Raw genomic sequence first — 22,879 nt, forward strand, 5'->3', positions numbered from 1 at the left:
TCCATATCCGTTTATTGAGTCATGTTTTACATCCTCTATGCTGAGAAGGCCAGGAGGAACATGATCCTGTCACGGTTATTGATATGAATGATTTTAAATGTATTTAGATAAGCTACAGCATTTCAGATAATTTGCATTTATTCATAAAATCAAAATAATCGATGTTATATGTCAAGATGTAATGCATTGTTTTGCAAAGCTGTTGCCGTTTGTCTGTCCTCTCTCTCTCTCTCTCTCTTTATCCCCTTTCCATCTGTCTCTCGTTCTTGCGTAGATGCTCCTCAACTGTGTGGTTGTGTGTGTGTGTGTGCTTGGCCCCCCAGCCAGTCAGGCCAGAGACCTGCTGTCCAAGATGCTGATCATAGACCCCTCTAAGAGGATATCAGTGGACGAGGCCCTGCAGCACCCCTACATCAACGTGTGGTACGACCCAGCCGAGGTGGAAGCGGTGAGTTGGAGGAGGGATTCGTACTCGCACTCTAACAGTCTTGGCCAGGTCTTCACTGTTGGCAGAATACAACAGGATCAGCATTGTTTTTTCATCTCTATGCTGAGAACTGAGAGTATGACAACAACAAAAAAGACGTTTGCATCTAATTTTTTGGGGTCATATGTTTGTATCCCAAAGGTTTCCCGAACTAAAATGTCTCGCTTAAGCTTGTAATATCATAGAGTTGAGGTCAATAACTTACAACAAACATACTCCCACACAGAAACGCTGCTCCACTATCCATGACAAACCATCGGTCTTAGAGCAAAGGAGTCTGTCATAGAAAAACGCATACAGGGTTTCCATTTTCATTCAGTGAAGCCTTCATTTGTCATCTGAGCTTAGCATAAGGATGACGGTGAGATGTTTTTCCCACGTTGTTCACACACATAACACACCCATGACACATGCGATTGAAAGGCTTCTGAACACTGCTAAAATACACAATAAATACGCAATGAAAACGTGTGTTTCAAGAGCTCTGAGTGGGATCTGGTGACCGGTTCTCAAATGGAACATCATGACTAACCTAGCTGTGGCTGCTGATGACCGAGCATAACAACTGCTTTGTACTACTGCTAGTGATGCTGATGTGTGTGTGTGTGTGTGTGTGTGTTTGTGTCTGCCTGCGTGCGTGCGTGCGTGTGATCGATGGCATTTCTCGTTTAAACAAACATTCTGCTGTTTCCCCCTCCTTCTCTAATGTCATTTCATGCTGATGAAGGCCCGAGATCTCGTCCAAATATCAATGGTAAATAACAACCTTCCTACATCCCAGAAACGCCCCCACTATCCGGACTAAGGGAAAGGTCCTGATGCAAAGAACTCAAACATATTAAACCATTAAGAGTAAATAAAATAACACAAATGGGTAATGTGCTCTGAATCTTGTTTTGTTCATATCATGTTATGAGGTTAACCAGATATTATGTTAAGATAAATGGATTAATAATGCTTTATGACTGGGTGCAGAGAGTTATTGTATATGCATGCGTTTGGTCTGAATACGGGTGTTCCCTGCTTTATGAGAATGCGGAGCTTCCCGATGGAAATGAATTGCACATTAAGATTTATTCTGGTTGATTGTAAACCTTGTTCAATTGAAATAAATATTGTGTGCATAATACGGATCCGGAGATACAATACTACCATACGCCCACAGCTGAAAGAAATTGTTCAGAAAGGGAGTTGCTAATGTTAACACATTAACACAGTGCTCTGACCCGCTGGAATGTTGACGTTGATAAGTATATTCTCTTCTCTGCGATGAGTCACTGAGGGTTGCTCATACCCGTAGATATAACACTTTCAGGCGTCGCCAATTAGACTTCATTACAGCCAAGTCGTTACGTGTCTAAACTTTAAGTCTTCGTCCTTCATCAAGACTTAAGTTACCGCTGACCTTTAGTAGCTATTATACAATTATAAACTGTATAAAATTAGTGCCAGATTTATTTCTTTGTTTATCTCTCTCAGTCTCTAAATAGATAATTAAGGATCGATAGCATGGAAGCATTTTCTTACCTCTTTCATCCTACTCCTGATCCCTTCAAGTCCTTCTTCAGCTAGATCTTGTCAACATTAGCCTTGCTTCTCTCTTCCTACCCACATTATCTTGTTTCTTGTCAACCCTAAGGAAAAAAACACAGAAACCCACAGAAGCTATAGTCATGTGAAATATAATATCCAGTTCCTTGTCACCACGTATGTTTAGACGTGTTGTTTATTTGAACTGTGCATTGGTATATTATATTGATAAATGTAATACTTCCTGTATTTCTAAACCTGGAAAGGATGCATTTTTAATATACCATGCATCTGCTACAAATGTTAAATGGTGACTTAATGTGTGTATTGTCAGTGTCAGTGTAAATATTCATATAATTTCTCAATGACAGTTATTGACATTTCTTTTCTATTTTGAACCAACAGTAAATATCCCAATTTTTTTCCTGCAGCTATAAATGTGTGATTGTTTTGTTCATTTATGGTTGGTCTGATAAGTGTGTCCTCTGTTGCTACCCTTACAGCCTCCACCTGCGATCTACGACAAGCAGCTGGATGAGAGAGAACACTCCATTGATGAATGGAAAGGTAACGGCCACAATGCACCTGACCATGGGTCATGAATAGTTTGTTATTTTCTACCATGACTACCTTTAAACAGAGGTGTCACGTAACTAAGTACAAATACTTTGTTACCTTACTTAAGTAGAAATTTTGGGTATCTATACTTTACTGGAGTAATTATTTTTGAGCCTACTTTTTACTTCTACTTCCATTTTCACGCACTTATCTGTACTTTCTACCCCTTACTTTTTAAAAATGGCCGCGTTACTCCTATTTAATTTCGGCTTGTTTTTATTCCACCGGCGTTCAAAAAAAACAACATCCAGATAATTCGCGCCATCGGATAGAGTGAATTTGATTGGTTGGATGAGAATAGAAACATATACCATTCTGACACCCTATTGGTTAATACGCGATACATGGCACCTGCGCGTGACCAGAGCCTGTCTACATTCAGTACACAGATATGGTTCTTTAATGTATTTGCATTGTACTAATTGCGTTCATTTTCAATGGGTATAAATGTGTCTGAAACAGGTGCATCCCAATTTTTTCAACATTAATATTATAGTCATTATGGCCTTTAGAAAAATGTTTTTTGTAGTGGGGCAGTGTGCTATAGAGGTGTGCTGTGTGTGTGTCACTAATTCACAGATGGGATAAATGCAGAGATCAAATTCCTTGTATGTGTGAGCATACTTGGCAAAAAAAGCTGATTGTAATTCTATAGGCCCCTGTGGCACGGCCTATGCTTTTGTCCTTAATGGCATTTTTTCCCCCTTGCATTACTTTTACTTTAATACTTTAAGTAATTTTGAAACCAGTACTTTTATACTTTTACTTTAGTAAAAAGCTTGCGTTGATACTTCAACTTCTACAGAAGTATTTTTAAACGCTAGTATCTATACTTCTACTTGAGTAATGAATGTGAATACTTTTGACACCTCTGCCTTTGAATACAAATCCTTTGTTTACCCTGCTGCTGTTGAAACTTTCTTGACATTTCTTCTGATTATCAATATCTGAGGGTAGACTCGTCATGATCAATTTACTACTCATAGTGTGTATATTGATAATTGGTTTTACTCAAAGATTTCTGCATATTCTTATTTTAAAATGTAATTATTTAAATCGTATTACTGTACTTCTAATGTGACACAATTCCTATCTGGGATAAATAAATCTCATATTCATATATCTTATCTTTCTAATAATTGATCGATCCCAAATAGATCATTCACACTGAAGATCAAATCGCCCTCCCTCCACTCATCATTTAAGAATATCAATACTTGGATTGAACAAAACTCATATGCTGGTCTTCTAAACATACACCAATAGCCCTCTAATTTGCTGTTTCTCAGAGCTGATCTACAAAGAGGTGATGAACTTTGAGGAGAGAACGAAGAATGGCGTTGTGAAGGGCCAGCCTTCACCCTCAGGTACTCTCAGTGCATGAGCCCCACGCTCTGTAAGTGGACCTCCTTTCAAACCTTCATGGGCTTCCTTGTTGTTTGTACACACACATTACTCATTGTGCCTTTTCCCATGTGTCCAATATCATTTGTTTAGCACTTTTTTTATATAGTTTAGTTCTGTGTAAAGGGTTCCTAAATTAATAACCTTTTTTTGCATACCATATCTCATGTTAAATTCAAATGTAGAACAATGAATAACTGAATGAATGAATAACTGTTGTAATGTACCTCATAATATTCTAAGCATGATATTCTGACTGTGTTTAGTGTGCATCAATGCATTTACGAATCGTTTAAGGTTGGGGTCTAGGTTATATCCAAGCCCCCTGTGTGCTTGTTTACTCTGCGCAGGCTATTTTCGATCCTAAATCACTGTGTGCGTGTAGCAATAGAGTCCGCCACGGAGGGGCAGTATATAGTTGTCTCAGTCAGCCGCAAACGCGATACAAATGAGATAACACATGTAGAAATAGTAACGATCAGAATCTAGAGTGTCGTCTTTGTTATTCTTTTCCACTGGTTGAAATACACGATTTAAACTATTCAGTATAACCGTTTCTCAAGATAACTCTCTTCGAATAGATTTAACGCCATTGTGACCGATCAATACTTGAATCCAAACGCAATCTCCCTGTCTGCAGTTTTCTGAAGACAGAACAGAACGCTCTCTCTCTCTCTCTCTCTCTCTCTCTCTCTCTCTCTCTCTCTCTCTCTCTCTCTCTCTCTCTCTCTCTCTCTCTCTCTCTCTCTCTCTCTCCCCCTCCCTCCCTCCCTCCCTCCCTCCCTCCCTCCCTCCCTCCCTCCCTCCCTCCCTCCCCCTCTCTCTCTCTCTCTCTCTCTCTCTCTCTCTCTCTCTCTCTCTCTCTCTCTCTCTCTCTCTCTCTCTCTCTCTCTCTCTCTCTCTCTCTCTCTCTCTCTCTCTCTCTCTCTCTCTCTCTCTCTCTCTCTCTCTCTCTCTCTCTCTCTCCATCGCTTAATCTTTTCAAAGCTCACCACCATTAGACATTTAGCTGATGGGTTGAGTATCACGATGGAGTCATGACAGATGTAGTGCAGAGCTGCAGTACTTTGCAGTGTGCTGCAGTGGAGGTGACACCAGGCAGCACTGTTGCACTGCTACTACCCATGCAGAGCAGAAGGCAACAAAAAAGACCAGAAGCTTCATAGCTATTTACACCTAAATATATATTGTAGATTTGAATATCATAGTTTCTTTGGATGTGTCAATCAACAGGGAATTCAGATATTTTTACGTTCTACATACACGTCTCCTCCAGGATATATTTTTTGCATTCTAGATTGTATCTCCAGTGTTCCTAGTTAATAGGGCTATAAGCAGACAGGTCTAACCTAAAGCTCTTCATAGCTCCAACTCCCTCTTTGATGGTCAAAAGATAATTAAGCAGACCCCAACATTAACCGTTCAACTCTCATTTTACAGAAGTACCGTGACTGTGGTGTCAATGTTACCATTATTATTCATCTTTGTCGTTAAACTTTTGCTTGACTACGATGCTTGAGTTTAGATAAAAATGCCTAGGGTTAGGTTAGGCTTGACTATTTTGCATTGCTGTTGCCATGCCTGTCACATGCCAGCAATCCCCCAAATCAGTCTTTGGATTCATATCTAAAGTGTGATGGAAGACGAGCTCTAATCTGGGTCCCCGGGGACTTTCACTTTCTATTCTTATTTGTTTCGACCAATCATGTCGATGGAGGCCAGGATCTGTTAACGCTTAATTGGCGAACACAAACTAGGCTAGCAATAGTAAACTGTAAAAAAATCGGATGTCTGTAATGGTTTATAAATCGACAATGTGTAGACTGATCCCTGTAGAAATACACAAAAATCCCGTTCATCCGCTTGTGCAAACAAGTTTTCTTCAGTCTAATATTTCCCTAACGAAGCAGGAAATAGTCAAAACTCTGCCCCTTTCAGGTTTTGTTTTCCGACCCTATCCACCCCCATCCCCAAGAAGTCCTGCTTTTACAAAGTAGAACTTCTGGATCCCATATTAACTCAAACACAACTATACTACACTATTACCTTGCACCGAACAGTATTCCTTCTAGGTGTCTCTGTCTCCCCGTTGTGAAGAGGATTCCTATTTAATTGTAACGCCCCCCACCCTGTGTACCGCCGTTGCTTCCCTCAGCGCAGGTGCAGCCGTGAACAGCAGCGAGAGCCTCCCTCCGTCCACCTCCGTCAACGACATCTCCTCCATGTCCACCGACCAGACCCTGGCTTCAGACACCGACAGCAGCCTGGAGACCTCCGTGGGGCCGCTGGGGTGCTGCAGGTGACTAGCAGCCTGCCTGCGCAACCCCATGTTCTTCCGTCGTTGAAGAACACACCCTAGGGCCCCCCCACCCACCCACTAACCAACCGGTCCCCCCACCAAACGATCCAAAACTTAAAATAGAAAGAAAACGACAAACAAAGAATATAAAAACACACACAAAATAAAGTTTAACTTCAGGAAAAATGGAAATAGGTGAGACATTCACGCGAAAACGACACATTACCAAAATCTCAAGCCTGCATATTTTGCTTAAAATGAGAAAGAAAGAAAAGAATCAATTGTATTTCAAATAAATTAAATAGGCCGACATACTTGTTTATGAAATCTAGTTGCTTTTCGCTTATATCTCCACCTCTCTCGCATTACATACAAATATATGTATACACATATATATAATATATATGTATATATATATATATTTAAATGCTTATACCTCTCCCTGCAAACTGTACAGTGGCCAGCTACTGGTCTCCCGCCATTACCTTTCAAAATGTTTATGCTTCCACCACCCATCTGGTAAGGTGGTGCTGCTGTTTCCTCCATCACATCTCTGTATAAAATACAAAGAGAAAAATACTTCACTTTTGTCCACTTTTACTCCCATGCAACCCCTATGTGATGATGAAACTTAAATGGAAATTAACCCTTCTCACCTGTGTGTGAGACCCCCTCCCCCCCCCATCTATCCACCCCCAGGAGCCTAACGTGAGGGTGCCAGATGTATGTTTGTATGTATGTGACTCTTCTGCAGGGAGCATTCTTAACTGTTCCTTTGTTTTTGTAAATACTGTAATTCTGTACAGCTGATGGGGGCGCATGCAGTGAGTGGGACTTACGGCCAGTGTACACGTACAGACACACACACACACACGCAAACAAACACACACACACACAGAAACAAGTTCCTCGACTAGCACACCTTGCCACATCACATCATCCCTTCCACCTTAGACCCGCCCCCCTGCCTGAAACCCATTGTCTTCTTGCATGGTTAAATGATGCTACGCTAAACCCACTGTATGCTAAAGATGAGTCTGTAGACACCTTTTTGTTTTGTTTGTGGACAAAAAAAACAACTTCAAATCCATACCCAAGGGATTCTGTTTAGACGATAAGGATAGTAGTGTGCATGTCTGTGCGTTTGTGTGTGTGTGCGTTTTTGTGCGTGAGACGTGAGGTTGTGTCAATCAAACACATGCAAAGACTGTAGGGAAATTCCGTCAAGTGAATGTCTTTTTGTTACTGCGTTCCGCTCGAAAAGGGTCAGTACACTTTTCTGCTAACAAGTTAATTTCCCCCCCTCTTTTTGTATCTGTTAGATAATATATGTGGACTGTGCCATTCAAGTTTGTCTAGCACGCCATTCACTGGTTGGCCAACAGCACTGCATGTAATTATGAACCCTTTTCACCCCCCTATACAAGGCAGGTTTGTCCTTTTCCAAGTCAAGGTGGTGGATATATCTAGAGATTGTGTGGTGTGATGTGAAGGATGAAAGTGTAGGCACAAAGGCAGGGTGGTGAGTTTTTACCTCAAATGTGCTTCTATTTTCTTTGGTCTAAAATATACATTTTAGTGACATAACCGCTTATTCCATCCGTTTGTGATTTAAAAAAAGGGAATAGGAAATAGAAATACCTGTTATTTATTGCTTTATTTATTATTACATTATTAGAATTAATATTATTATTAAACTGAAACTGAATCTGGCAAGTGCCTTTTGGAATGATACAGTTTATTTTTCTGTCAATGTAAAGGGATGGAGGAAAGGAGCTCTTGAAGTTTCTAACTGACAGAAGTGTCTTCAAGGAGGGTCACACCACAATGCAATAATCCTACTTCTCCTGGTTTGTTTTCCTTGCGACCTCCATCTCTCCTCTCTGTCTTAACCAATCCTTTCATTTCACTTCATTGGTGAGCCACAAAAAAGAAAGAACTACATCTCAGTTGTTGCTAGGCAATGTTCTCAAGTTTATAATATCATATTATCCAAAGCGTTTGTGTGGGTGGAAGGAACAGCACGGAATTTAAGAGCAGCCTTTTGAGAATATATTCCGGTCACTTAAATAAATGATTAAAGTTAAAAGTGCAGTAAGGCCCATGTTCATCCATCATAGCAGACACAGCACCAATACTACTAGGCTTTATTTATGACTCTGTTCTCTGCATGAATATTACTCACATATCATTTGTATGCACTATAGGTGTGATCCGCCACAATTCAACTTTTGCTCCTCACACTTAAATGCTTGTCTACTTAAAAGCTTTTTTTTCATTTACTTGTTTAGATTTTATTTAATTGGATGTATTCCATTCATGTAAATAATGAAATAATCATATTTTACACAGGGCTGTACATCTGCTGTATGGTATAGGAATACACCCTGAATTGGCAGGTAGACATTTTTTTCTTTGTGGGCACAGAGATTAGATTAGAGTAACATATCACTTACCTAACCCATTTTTGCACAGGGACCCTATCAATCTCTTCCATCTGTAAATAAGGTGTAAACTGCAGGTACAGAAACCATTCCTACGAATAGTGCTACAATAAACGACTATAAGTAACACAATTCCATCTACTATATGAATACTATGGATTGTCCCTTTGCCAAGTAGGAATCGCAGATGACTAATATCTCCTAAAAGACGAATACCTGTGTGGCGTCCTGATCATTCCATACATGAATTGCCACTCATTGCTCATTAAAGGGAGCGTGAAGGGACGTATCGCCGTGCGCCGTGTTCTGAGGCAGAACCAACAGAACAACAGAGGCAGCGACCACACAACATGGCCCGTTCACCACGGGTTGAGGTCCACTTCATGACCCCTAGTGGCATTTGCATGTCAACGCCGGCCCTTACACAACAACACGCACTATAATACCAAAAGCTGTGGCCATAACTCATAACCATTATCGTGTTTGTCCTCTAACCCTGTGCTTTATGTCTCAAACCCCCTCCCTTTACCAGTGTAGGTAAAGGCGGGGAGAAAAGGGGAGGAGGAGGGAGGCTTCTCCATCGTAGGGTTAGCCTAGCGGTTAGCCTAGCGAGCTAAACTAAGCTAACTTCAGGGTCTGGTCTGGGCACTGTAAAAAACAGGGTGGTCATTTAGTAGTTTGAAATAATGTACTGAATTTCTGCTACTGGGTTTATTGTGTTAAAGCGGGTTGTATCTTTTCCACAGGGCATTTTTAACCATGACACCGATTTCCTTTTTCACTAAAATAAATAATGTCATACTTACATACACGTTGACGCACGTTGGTACTTTTATCTCCATGTTCCCTTTCTCTGAATGTGATTTTTTTTTATTGTGATATGAAACCACTTATTACAGTTCAGTTAAGTTTCTTTCAACATGGGGGTGGGGGGGTCTCTCAGCACTGAATGTAGAAATGTATGTTTTTTCTCTATCGCTATACAGTTCATACATGCGCGTGTGCAACGAGAAAGAAACCAGCATTCCTCATATGACTTCAGGAATGTTGATGGATAGGGTATACGTGGGCTGGATTGTGTGTGTGTTTGTGTGTTCGTGTGCGTGTGCGTGTGTGTGCGCGCGCGCGCATGCGTGTGTATTTGGAAATTAGCGCGTTCATTTTCATTCACATTTACGGTAGAAATATAGAAATAGTTACGTGTTCAAATCCCCTATGAAACAAAGATTATATGATGGAAGCGTTATTCTTTTTTAAAATCGAATATTTTGGATTGAATTTGAAATTAATGCCATTCATGTTTAAAGAAGACGAGTTTCTGTCACAATCAAAACAATTATCAAACCCAGTACGTTGTGGCAAGCCAAAAAAATAAATAAATAAAATTAGGTTCTAAAACTGCCCAATAAATAATATCTATCACTTTTTGATTATTGGCAAAATATATATATACATTTATGGGAAGAAGTGACTGCTGTCAGACCTGAGAGGTCAAGGAGAAAATACTAACAGGCCTATGTGTTTTAGGAGTTTTAAACGTGAAAACCCTCTAAGCAGATGAGACACCATGTATAGTTAATCTGAATCAGGTGGTGTGTTTTAGTTTTTTTTCATTTTATTCTATGCTGGTTAATGAAAACAGGTTGACCATACCAGATTTCAAATGTATCCGTTTTCATGCAGATGATTTTGAAGCCTCAGGCGTTCATAGCGTTCCAAATAAAGTCTAAAATAAAACAAATGCAAATGAAAAGAAGTGGTTCAAAAAATTACTGAAAGCTGTAACGTTAAACACTCAACATTTTAAAGGAACTGTGTATGTAAAAAATAGTATATGTATGTGATTGAAAATAAACAAAAACCTTTGACCTTGGAATTGTGTGGTTTTTTCTTTATTTGTATTTGACCCATGTTGTTTGTTCACACCCTTTAAGGCCAACTTATCAATGAACAATAACCAATCTTCCACCTATATAACCACATCAATCAAAACTATCAATCAACCAAGCAATACACCAATCCCTTATGGAATCCCTGTTAAAATGAATTATTTACCCACCTTGCGACTGCAGCTAAAGCAATTCTGTGAAGGTATACAATGCTATTTATCATTTATTCAAATCTTAAAGTTTAATATACTTCCAAAATGAAAAGTAGACTTTCATTCTTTGCAATGAAGTTAGAATATGTACATCTTTGGGGAGGCATGTGAAGATGATGCAACAAAACACACACAGACAACAGAAGAGCTGACATAAAAACACTTGTTTATTCATCAATAACAAATTGGACATTTTGTTGTGTGTGTCAAGTATTCATGCCAGGAACATTTTCCATTGCCCCCAAACTCCCATCTTTCCTCTCTTTGCTAATCTATTTCTTGTCATCTGCCCTATTGTGAGTGGGTTCACACACACGCACATACATACACACACACTGTTGTGATGTACCGCCAGTCTAAAGCCTGCTAGAGGGCATTGTGACGAGAATCCCAGACTCTCCTTCTGGCCCTCGTTTTAGTTCAGGCACTTTTGATTGACAGATTTCTAAAATGGTCTGCACATTCCAAACGTCCCATCATGCAACAGTGGCGAGAGAAGGCTGAGAGTGATGGATCCGGTGGCCTCCACTTGACAGAGCGGTCAGGTCTGCGTTGGTGTGTGTGTGTGTGCATGGACTTGTGTTTTGTATCTGTGACTGTGAGTGTTGGAAATGATGTATGCCATGTTTGTCTAACAGTCTATTCACATCTCTGAACTCAAACAAAAATCTGAAGATAGACTGTTTTAAAGCTAATTTATATAATGCTGTAACAAAAAAAAATACCTCCAATTTATGTTTGCATTTTCTTTTTTAAAATTTTTCTCAAAAAAAGCATCTTCACCTAGATCGTTTCCTCCCTCCTTTTTTTCTCATTGAAAACGGCCCTTTTGTTCACAGTAAAGATAGAAGGAAAACCTTGTGCGTCTGTGCTATGTGAGGACAGAATCAACACAAGGTCTCTTTCCGAAGGCTCGACTTTACTTCTGGGTCAAACGGTTTTATTTATGGTTCTGCGTCGATGATTCTGTGCACAGACCGCTAATTGGTTTTCTCGCCATGAATTTCATCCAATATCTTGTGATCCCTATAAAATGACAAAGATGCGTTGTTTGTGTCCCTATTATCTGATCCATGCTTTTTTACATTGAGCAGAAATTAACTGTAATGGATAGCTACAACTTTGTTAAGGTGCACAGAAGCGATGGTGTTCTATGAAGGTGATACAGAGGGGACCCACCACGTAACTCCAGCGGGTATTCAATGCAAATATAAACCAGCCCACCAGCCCAGAACAGCAACCACCTGGGATATCGTTACCACGCACACACACAAACAGATGTGTGTGTTTTTTTTTCTAAATACGCACACAGCATATCGCTCTTGCAAAACTGTACTTCTAAGAGCATTCACAGAATGAACAACAGCAAAAAACGACATCGCTTTGTACAGGGAGAACGCATAATGTGTTACGATGAAGAAACCTTACTAGAAAAAAACTGTTTCAGATCGATGACGAATATTCAATAACTTAAAAGGGGATCTCATCCCAATGACCCGATTTTGGGAGTCTTTGGGAATTTAGCTACAATTAAGCTACAAAACATTATCCGATGTTGTAATCCATGCTATTTCTTTTTGTAACAATAAGCATAAAGCCACAGTGCAGACTAGAAAGTAGTGTCAACAATTATCTATAAAATATTTACAGTACAGACTTAATCTTTTTGGTCATGGGGAGAACAATAGCGGCGCAGAAGCATCAAGCTATATATACAGTATATTTATCCATTCAGAAGCAACGCACAAACATTATAGTCCAGTACCACAGTCTCAAAATGTTAACAAACATTTAAGTGCAAGGCAAGCCTTGAGAGGAAAATAATGATCTGAATATCCTACATTGACACAGTTCTGCTTAAATATACGATAAAACATTAAAATAGCACTTTACTTTGTCTTTACATACTGTATATGCCGTCACGTTTATTCAGTTGTATATACTCTGTCATATACACACCAATGCCAATGACTGAGAACATCGAACAATAATTTTTTACATAATCATGGGAGTTGAGTTATTAAGCAAGTTTACTTTAACCTTTTTGAATCCAAAGGTTTGTTGTTCTTATATTTTGTACTTTGTAGTTCCCTTCTAGCTGATCCAGAAGGGAACTCAAGCGAAAGTCCACCAGTTTAAACTTAAACATATAAAAAAAACGATTGATAAAGACTGATATGATCAAGCTTGTCATAATTTCCACAGGTCTACATTTCTACATGGCCTTGCACTTTCCCCACCCTCCACCAATCCGCCTACCTCGTTCAGATGCCCCCACAAAACGTCCAAGTAGGCCCGCGAAAGTCAAATAAAAATGACCCTCCTCCTCTCCACAACATTCACACCCCATTAATAATAATAACAACAACAACAACAATATTCCACCACAGGATATTCTCTGTTTTCACATCACCGTGCAGAAGAGGCGCTTCCTGTTTCGTCCTCCGCTCCCTCCCTTCCTCCCGCCCCTTCCTCCCTCCCTTCCTCCCGCCCCTTCCTCCCGCCCCTTCCTCCCTCCCTTCCTCCCGCCCCTTCCTCCCGCCCCTTCCTCCCTCCCTTCCTCCCGCCCCTTCCTCCCTCCCCTTCCTCCCGGTTCCTTCATTGGATCCAAATGCTGTTGGCGCGGTCCGCCCGTCGCGGTGGCTCCGCGGCGGCGGCGGCGGAGGCGGTCGAGGCCCCGGGCCCCGCCGTCAGGTCCCCGAAGGTGGTGAAGAACTGCTCCATCTCCTTCTGCAGCATGTGGTTGCGGCGCTCGGCGTCCTCCTTGGCCCGCTCGGCGTTGCGCAGCTTGATCTCCACCATGGTGTACTTCTTCCTCTCCTGGTCCAGCTCCTCGTTCAGGCCGGCCATGTCCGTCTCCAGCTCCAGGTTGCGCTGCTCCAGGCTGTGTGGGCGGACAGGGGGCGGGAGGTTAGCCAGGCGGCGAGCAGAAGAGCGGGCAGAGAGACGTGGATCTGTCTCTAGTAGTGAGTTAGTAGTGAGTGCTTAGCATGGTGTAGCATCGTGTCCTAGCTATCTTTTTGCATACAGGGAATGGGTTGAGCTATCACTTGTAAGTGCTTGGCCCTTGGTTCTATGAACATCGTTACTATGCCGACAGCCATGTATTGTTTCTCTTTCTTCTGACAAATGTACTTATTGTAAGTCGCTAAGTGGATAAAAGCGTCTGGTTGATGCCCTACGTGTAAATTGTAAATGTCTCATAGAATGCAAGGGTGGTGGCATGTGGCCCCCTGGGGAGTAGATTGATTGGCCACCCACGAGGTCTGGCACTATTACACCTGGCATATAATTAAAATAATTACATTTTTGCGTCACTCTCTTTCTGACAGCTTTGACATTTTTAATCAGCTCTGGGATTATTCTTGTAATATCTTTTGGAATGTACTCATATATTAGGACATAAGGGAAAATAGTTATGATAACCTTCGACCTCAGAGACATATTTTCTGCGAGAGCTAGAACAACGTGGCATTCATGCACATGGATGCACAAGGACTGCGTTTGTTCTCCTTACAGGTGCTTCGTATGTATCCCCTCATAGTGCCTTAAGCCCTCTACAAGGGAGGGAACTTTACCACTTTAAGAAGGCACATTCTTCTTATTCAAGACCGTAACATTATAACAGTTAAATAAATACACCTAGAATAAAGCCATGTTGTGGGATGGGTCTCTAAACTCAGATCCATTAGGTTGAACAGGAGATGATGCATGAGGTGACCAGTGCCTCGGTTGGGCTCCACTTTGCCCCCCCCTACCTCTTGATCCGGGCCTCGTACTCGCTCTTCTGCTTGTTCATCTCCTGCTTCAGGCCGGCCACCAGGCTGTGCAGCGCGCTGTGGCTGCTGGTCCCGTTGCTGACCGGGTAGCCGTCGCTGGTGTCGCTGCTGCTGGTCCCCCTGCGGCCCCTCCCGTTGGCGCCGTGCCTCCCCTCCGCCTCCCCGCCCCCGCCCCCGGGGGCCGCCCCCTCGCTCTCGCGCATCGCCGCCGCCGCCGCCGCCGCTGCCACCGCCGGCCCGTCCGGTTCGTCGTAGTGGCCGGCGTAGAAGTCCTGCTCGGGGCAGGTGGTGGTGGAGGAGCGGCAGGAGGTGGAGTTGTCGGGCAGGGAGATCTCGCAGGACGAGGTGGACCAGGTGGCGCTGTCCACGCTCTGCTTGTCCTCGCTGCAGCCGTCCCCGGGCTGCGTCTGCTGGGGGTGGTGCTGGGGGAGGTGGTGGTGCTGCTGGGGGTGGTGGTGGTGGTGCTGCTGCTGCTGCTGCTGGAGGTTCAGCTGGTTCAGCTGGACGTTGTCGTACGTGGACAGCCGGTTCTGGCTGGACGAGTGGCCGTGCTCGCCGTCCCGCGCCTTGCTGTTGTCCCGCAGCGTCACGTGGCCGTTGGGCACCCAGAGGCCGTTGCGTCCGTTCAGGCTCCCGTTGACCACGTCGGTGCTGGACACGCCCAGCCGCGCCCCGCCCCCGTTGGTCACCCCGCTGGTGCCCATCTTGGTTCCTGAGCCTTTGTGGGCGGCGTTGCGCCTCCCCGGTAGGCTACCCCCTCCTGTCACTCCTCCTCCTCCTCCTCCTCCCCCTCCTCCGAGGGCGGGGCCCTTCTCGGCCCCGCCCTCTCCCCCGGGGGAGGTGGAGCTGAAGGAGCCGTTGGTGACGATGCCGCTGCCCTTGCTGAAGGCCGGGTTCTTCTTGAGCGTGAGCGGCGGGTTGCGCGTCAGGTCGAAGCGGCCCCCCAGGCTGTTCCGGGGGCTGAGCGAGTGCGGCGGCGGGGAGCCGTTGTCCACGTGCATGGCGTGGTGCTGGGGGTGGGTGGGCTGCAGGGCCGGCGGAGGGGGGTCGGGGGCCTCCCACGCGCACTGTCGTGACGACTGGGTGGCGTTGTTGTTGGCCACGTTCTGGCCTGCGGAGCCCGAGCCCGAGGAGACGGGCAGCGGCCGGTGCGACGGGAGCTCGTTGTTGTTGTTGCTGGCGCGCTCCATCGCCGTGGTGACGTCCTCCGCGTCGGGGAACAGGGCGTCATGGCGCCCGATCAGAACCGCCATTAGCTGCTGCACCAGGACTGTACCTGATGACACAAAGACACACAGGAATTATTGGCAATAATATATACAAATCCGTATTTTTATATTCTTCTAATTATATAAGTTTTATTTTTCTTAAAGTTGATCAATAGACGTACAATCATAAGAGAACATCTAACTCACGGACAGGGGTGGTCTGTAACTTTAGTAAATCAACCTCTATGTGTCCTCACCTTCCATGATTGCTACAGGATCTTCAATCTTCGGTCTCAAGATATTTGGACCAAAGACGGTGCCTAGATTCTGGACGCTCATTTTATTCACTCCTGAGTAGGATTGGACTTCATCTAGGAATCTGCAATACAGAGAGAAACATCAGAGAACATGAGAAAAAGTTATACAATGAAACAACAATCTCCTATATTACTATTAGAAACAGTATTAAAGGGTTTCATTGTACAAACCTGCAAATGTATGTGAGGAGATTGTAGTTGACTTGAGGTAGAGCTTTCACAAGTTTCCTCAATTCCGCAATACCCTGCAGACAACACAAACACCTAGTTTAATACGCTGTACATCCTTATACCATACCACCCCTGCACTACCTATGGACATGATAGGGCCTATGAAAATTATACACAGCCATACACAATACGCCATATCAAAACACACTTTGACGCACGGTGGCAAAACAAAAAAAAGATGATTAATGGGTAATGTGACCCCGAACTATCATTTGAACTCAATCCATTCCAGTAGAACTGATGAATCAGTGAAGCAGCAGACAGAATGGGGTCAGTGGAGGTACAGCCTAACACAATGGACCAACTTGTAGTTTGTTCCATTAGCTGTTGACACTATTTAGCACCCCTGTTATGCAGAGCGGCTGCCAATTCAGATGCACGTTGTTAACAAGCAGGCGCAGGGTGTCTTGCTCTAGGAGGCCGACAGGTGAGGTCAATGGGGACACCCGGGATCCAGGGCCAGGTAGCTCTCGGCTAGGAGCGGGTCGCCCCTCACCCCCCCCAGGACTGATCCTGGTGCTCACCGTGGCGTCGTCCTTGCTGAGCAGCTTGGTGCAGGCCAAGAAGCAATCGTATTGGGAGAAGGGGACCACCGGCTCAGGGAGCTCTCTGAGGTACAGCTTCAGCAGAGATGCCACTGTATGGACGTCTGTGTTGCTGTACAGAGGGAGGGAGGGAGGGAGGGATGATGGCAAAATTAGTTTTGAAAAATGTATATAGAAATATTGCTTCAGAAGACACATCTATGAGCAGGTGTGGGCGAGACATTGTACAGAAACAGGAGAAAACAAACCATGACATGCTATTGTGCGTCCCAATGCAAGAGAGAGAGCTATCCAAGCAAACATGAGCATCATCAAATAATATGTGTATGACGTCCTTATTGGCCTGGAAAAAATAAGGAGAAAATAAGTAAATAAAACATGGAGAAAATAAGTTAACTTGAGTTAGCCAAAAAGGAGAGGAAGGAGGAGGAGTATTTCCGTTCTTCCAGGGCGGATACATCTGTGAATGTACCACTGTCTAAGAGGGACAGCCAGGTGATGTACTGGCAGAAGTTCCTTGAAGTAATGCATTTCAGCTCTAATTTATCACCTCCATTGATACAGTTGGCGGGGTCAGATGAGTTCAGCAGAGGATGTGGTTTGCAGATAGGAAGAGGAGGATTCCATTACTGTGTGTGTGTGTGTGCGTGTGTGTCAGACTGAGTTATAGATGATGCTATACATCATCACAGCAGCTATGGTACAGAGAGACGCTGCCATGGAAAATAGTTTCATCGTCCCATGACCACCCAGGCATCCACCACAGTACATACAATAACAGAGACCGATACAAGAGATGTCATTTCGTGCACAGAAAATGTCAGTATATCTTGCTACCATGCTCAAATTAGTGTTGTATTGGTGTGTTATTTTTGTTTTGCGTTGTATTGTTAAGACAATACAATTACTTTAAGGGCTGGCTACGCCACCGCCGGTATGTAACTTCTCTAACAACATTTCAGTTATTAGTAGAAAGTTCTTAAAACATTAAGTATTTTATCTATCTCCAGCACTTTTGGAGAAAAAAAGAAAGAAAGAAAGAAAGAACACTATAACAAATCCAAAGAGGAGATGCAAATCAAATGAGAGTTGTTGAAATCCTGCAACTTTAGTTCACTTATTCCATCTGCGGCCGCCCAACCTCCAGATAGTATATCTCCCATGCATATGCAAGGCAGTTTCATAAGTCATGAGGCTGTCATGATGATATATGGTGTTGACCGGGCTCTGCTTAGTATAGCAGGTTCCAATGCTCGGATCGGCGCCTTTTAACTCCTCACTGCATCACCTCTCTTACAGGTTGGTATTCCAGGTTTTAACAACTGTTTGTCATCTTCCCAAGATCTTTCTTGGCATGGGAGATACGTTTTTCTTTAAGCTTCATGTCAACTGGTAAGTGCTGCACATCATCCTGCTAAGGCTCTGATTCACTATTTGATGCTAGCTGCTTAAAGCTTCTGGTAGGCCCTCCAGTGCTTCTGGTAGGCCCTCCAGTGCTTCTGGTAGGCCCTCTAGTGCTTCTGCTAGGCCCTCTAGTGCTTCTGCTAGGCCCTCTAGTGCTTCTGCTAGGCCCTCTAGTGCTTCTGCTAGGCCCTCCAGCTCTCTCTAGTTTACTGTGAGTCTGAAGGCATAATCTCCTCTCTGCCAGAGACGGCTGGAGTCCAGTGAAATGCTTCTTGGTAAATCCAGGAATCTCAATGACCCGACATGCTACTCTATAAAAAAGAATGTGTTGCACCCAAAAAGGTCCAGTGGAGCGTGAAATTAGCCAGTAAAGTCCCACTACGCTGTGAAAGCTTGGCCAGATTGGAGTTAGATACCTAGGACATAAGGTCATTGATCTAAAGTCATGTTGATGTGAATGGTATGATATCATTACTGGGTCAGTTATTGTGTGCAGCCAGGTTGAAATCAATCGAACTGTACATTTAACAAGCAAATAGCTCAGTCAAAACTCACTGGGAGTTTTGAAAAAGCATTATAATCATGTTAAAATAAAAAGGATTTCAAGTTGTATTTACTGATCAAAACTATGAATCACCATATTTTAAAAAAAAGATGAGATGTAATGATGAGGGGGAGATGTTAACAAACGACTTTCAAACCATTTTGAAGTTATCAGAAATATTCAGCTCACACCAGAGGTGAGACTGTGTTGCTCCACCTCTCTTATCCCTAGAGAGGTTCTCCTTACCGGTCAAAGGAGGGCTTCTCCCCGCAGTCGAATGCATCCTGGAGCTCCTTCACCAGGTTGGCCTGCCCCGGCAGCCTGAACAGGCCCTCCTCCTGCAGGCCCTGCTCCCGGATGAAGTCCACGCACTGCTCCACCAGCATTGGGGCCAGCTTGTTGCCATAGCGCCGCTCGTAACGCACCGTCTCCTCAAGCTTCTGGCCGAAGATGCCTGGAACACATGGCCCCATCCAAGAACGTCAGACACGTGATGATGTTATCCCAGTTAGCAGGTCAGTATTGAATGGAAATAGTGGCATTATGAAAGGCGACAGTTACACCCGTACAATAATAAATGGATTTGAATGACTGAATATACACATACACACGTTCAGGCACAAACATGTCTGTGCACAAACACACACAAACACAACAAACAGTAATTGTCCCATTAGTGTGTACAAAATACCCCTGGCAGTGAGGTGATATATTTAAGCGCGACTTGATCCACTTAGTTTGTGACAAACCCCTAGGTTGGCTTCCATGCAAAGCTTGTGGTACAGAGTTGTATATGGAGGAGAGCATGAACTGAATATGCAGACTAGCAAAAGCCTTGGTCTGGACTGAGGGGAACTCAATCCCTCCACATCCTGCTGCTCTTTCTCCTGCCCTGTGTGTGTGTGTGTGTGTGTGTGTGTGTGTGTGTGTGTGTGTGTGTGTGTGTGTGTGTGTGTGTGTGTGTGTGTGTGTGTGTGTGTGTGTGTGTGTGTGTGTGTGTGTGTGTGTGTGTGTGTGTGTGTGTGTGTGTGTGGTTAACAGCCTGGTTATCAGCACAGGTCTCTCATACAAACTGGGATTAACACCTATTTCCTGGGCCAATACATGCAAACACACTGGAACCCCGGTACACACACACACACTTTGTAGGTTTTACTCCGATGCTATGAATTAAATCATGTATTGTAAAACAGTAACGTACCAGCAGGTTATGATCAATGTTAGTGTTAAGCTTAATTTTTGTACAGCACACATTGTAGACTGTAAAGCTCTAATGCACACAGTGTGACCATTATAATATGCAGATATACATCAGGCTAAACACACATTCAACCTATCTTTCCCCTGAATCTGGAAGCGGTCCAACGAGCAACAATGTATTTTTATCCCCCTCCGTGAACTTTATTGGTACATAAAGAATACATAAATTTAGACCGGGGTGCACAACCTGCATTTATGACACCGATTATGTAACGCTTCTACCTCAAAGCACGCCTCTAAACAACACATACAAAGGCATCCCACCAGGACGTATGTGGATCTGGACGGAACATCACATTACCATCCATAGCGTCCCTGAAGATCCACACCGAGAGGCCGCAGCTGCACATATCAGCTCCTTCTGAACGCAACGCACCAACTTATACTCCCATGAATGACAATGGAGGTTTTCTCTCATCGCGGGAGCGGGACACAACGACGACTTTGACGGCAAGAAAGGACCCCTGATGGCTGATGGTTGCCTCTTTGTCAAACTCACAGTGATCTATGGGGAGTGACCTCTTTCTCTGTCTGTCTCCCTGTCTCCCTGTCTGTCTCCCCGTCAGTCTGTCTCCAGCAGGAGGAGACAAGGCCCTGGGGGATTACGCAAGCCAATAGGCTGCTCCCGGACTGGGCTGAAATATGGAGCTTTGTGTGTGTCTATAACTCTGTGTGTGCATGTGTGTAGAACTGTGTGTGTGTGTATAACTGTGTGTGAGTGTGTGTGTGTGTGTGTGTGTGTGTGTGTGTGTGTGTGTGTGTGTGTGTGTGTGTGTGTGTGTGTGTGTGTGTGCATATAACCGTGTGTGTGTGTGTGTGTATATACAACTGTGTGTGTGTGTTTGTGTGTGTGTGTATAACTGTGTGTGTGTATGGGTATGTGTATATTGTGTGTGGCTGTGTGTATAACTGTGTGTGTGTGTATGTGTATGTGTGTGTATATATATATATATATATATATATATCACTGTACGTGTGTGTGTATCAATGTAAATGTGTGTGTATAACTGTGTATAACTGTGTTTGTGTGACTGCGTGTGAATAAACAAGTGACATCGATGTGAATCTGTAGGTGTTTGAAGAGGGTTTTCCTGTTTTTCTGTGTGCGTGCGCAGCAATGACTGAGTTTTGACTATGCATGGGGAATTGGGACTGATCGTTTGAGAGTATGTGCGCGCGAGCATCATTGAATGCATGTGTTTGTGTGTGAGTCCTGATCGGGTGACAAAGAGCACCCCCCCCACGCCAGCTCGGAGCCCCACCTCTCAACTTTGACAAATGGCTCGTCCTTTTGAAGAGCAGTCAACTGAGATACAAATCAAACTCCCGGCACTGATAACACAGGGGCTAACTCATCTTCATCCAACACACACACACACACACACACACACACACACACACACACACACACACACACACACACACACACACACACACACACACACACACACACACACACACACACACACACACACACACACACACACACACACACACACACACACACCTCTGCCAGTCAATATGGTGCCCGGGGAGCCCAGCAGCGAAGCATAGCAAACAACTAATTGATGCTAATGTCTTGATATATTATTTATTTGCACACTACTGAAATATATAGTGTGTATAGATGTTTCTGTCTCACAGACAATATACAATACAAATATTAATATAACAGTATGATACCTATATATATATGTTTATTAGGTTATGTTGAGTATCTGCCTGGTATTAACTAACTGTAAATGAAAACGATAACTAAAGTCTAGTTATCATTTACTAATGATGTTCAAGTTTACTATTTTTTAATGGCTACGTTTATGGTCTTCATTTTAACTAAGGCATTAATCAATACATTGTTGTATAGGGTTAGGGTTAACCATAACACACTTACGCTAACCGTTTAAGCGTCTTATTACAGTACCATATTAAGCGCTATATAAATTTCATTTATTATTATTTATTATTAACCCCTATGCTATGCTGAAGCTATATAATAATGCTAATCCCTGCATTAACTACTGGTAACTCATGGATAATTCATGTACCTTTATTGTAAAGTGTAACAAACAACCTGCACAATGAGTATTATATGAGGTGGGTCGTGGACACACATTATGAACACAGGTGAGATGTACTGACCTCCTCCGAAGGGGGCCCAGATTACCCTGCGGATGGTCTTCACCCAATCCTCCATGTCATTCTGGGTGTTGGCCATGAGAAGGTAGGTCTCATGGTTAGCGGTCATTCGCTCCCTGTCTCCTCCTGGTCAAACACAAAAGCGGGTAGAGTTAAGCCTCAACGTCTCTCCATCATATGACTCTTCTGGGCTGGCCCCAGGGGGTGAAACACAAGGGGGCTCCGGGGACTGTCAGAGACGCCTTGATAGACACTTAAGACCCCTGAAGGCCTCAATGGCCACATTTTGGGGGGAGGTTCCTGGAATAACAAAATATGTCACTCGCAATTGTCACTAAAACTCCTGCCCAGACAGGTCCCAACACATCCACACACTCCTCGCTGCGGATGTAGGAAAAGGCACTTTGACATCCCGCAAAAAAACACAACTTGAGTTCAGAGCTGAGTACAACGTTCACAAACTGGTCGGCGGTAACTGGCCAAAACATTCTTAGAGCCGTTTTCTTTAAATGGCCGTTTTAATTGAGTAAAAGCGTCCTTTAACCCCCTCATTGACGCCAACAAGTGGCCAG

General features: G+C 43.6%; 2 protein-coding genes across 12 annotated transcripts in view; one reads left to right on the forward strand and one right to left on the reverse strand.

Moving 5' to 3' along the window:
• Positions 1 to 10,655, forward strand: part of mapk10 (mitogen-activated protein kinase 10) — a 32,931-nt gene extending 22,276 nt beyond the window's left edge. For 4 of the 7 annotated variants that reach the window (XM_030342015.1, XM_030342017.1, XM_030342014.1 and 1 more), the window contains exons 10-14: positions 324 to 448; positions 1,215 to 1,241; positions 2,521 to 2,584; positions 3,925 to 4,002; positions 6,200 to 10,655. In XM_030342015.1, coding sequence (XP_030197875.1) covers positions 324 to 448; positions 1,215 to 1,241; positions 2,521 to 2,584; positions 3,925 to 4,002; positions 6,200 to 6,342 — 437 coding nt within the window. In that variant the 3' untranslated portion in view covers positions 6,343 to 10,655. Of the gene's footprint in view, positions 1 to 323; positions 449 to 1,214; positions 1,242 to 2,520; positions 2,585 to 3,924; positions 4,032 to 6,194 lie in introns of all 7 variants that reach the window. The other 3 variants (XM_030342021.1, XM_030342018.1, XM_030342020.1) reach the window with 3 other exon arrangements.
• Positions 10,656 to 11,028: 373 nt separating this feature from the next.
• Positions 11,029 to 22,879, reverse strand: part of arhgap24 (Rho GTPase activating protein 24) — a 59,533-nt gene continuing 47,682 nt past the window's right edge. For 4 of the 5 annotated variants that reach the window (XM_030341476.1, XM_030341479.1, XM_030341478.1 and 1 more), the window contains 7 exons: positions 22,311 to 22,433; positions 19,158 to 19,365; positions 16,943 to 17,075; positions 16,359 to 16,432; positions 16,128 to 16,249; positions 14,642 to 15,938; positions 11,029 to 13,767 (listed from right to left, as the gene is read on the reverse strand). In XM_030341476.1, coding sequence (XP_030197336.1) covers positions 13,482 to 13,767; positions 14,642 to 15,938; positions 16,128 to 16,249; positions 16,359 to 16,432; positions 16,943 to 17,075; positions 19,158 to 19,365; positions 22,311 to 22,433 — 2,243 coding nt within the window. In that variant the 3' untranslated portion in view covers positions 11,029 to 13,481. The remainder of the gene's footprint in view (positions 13,768 to 14,641; positions 15,939 to 16,127; positions 16,250 to 16,358; positions 16,433 to 16,942; positions 17,076 to 19,157; positions 19,366 to 22,310; positions 22,434 to 22,879) is intronic. The other variant, XM_030341477.1, reaches the window with a different exon arrangement.

Source organism: Gadus morhua, chromosome 19 (assembly GCF_902167405.1).
Source record: "Gadus morhua chromosome 19, gadMor3.0, whole genome shotgun sequence".
Taxonomy (NCBI): Eukaryota; Metazoa; Chordata; class Actinopteri; order Gadiformes; family Gadidae; genus Gadus; species Gadus morhua.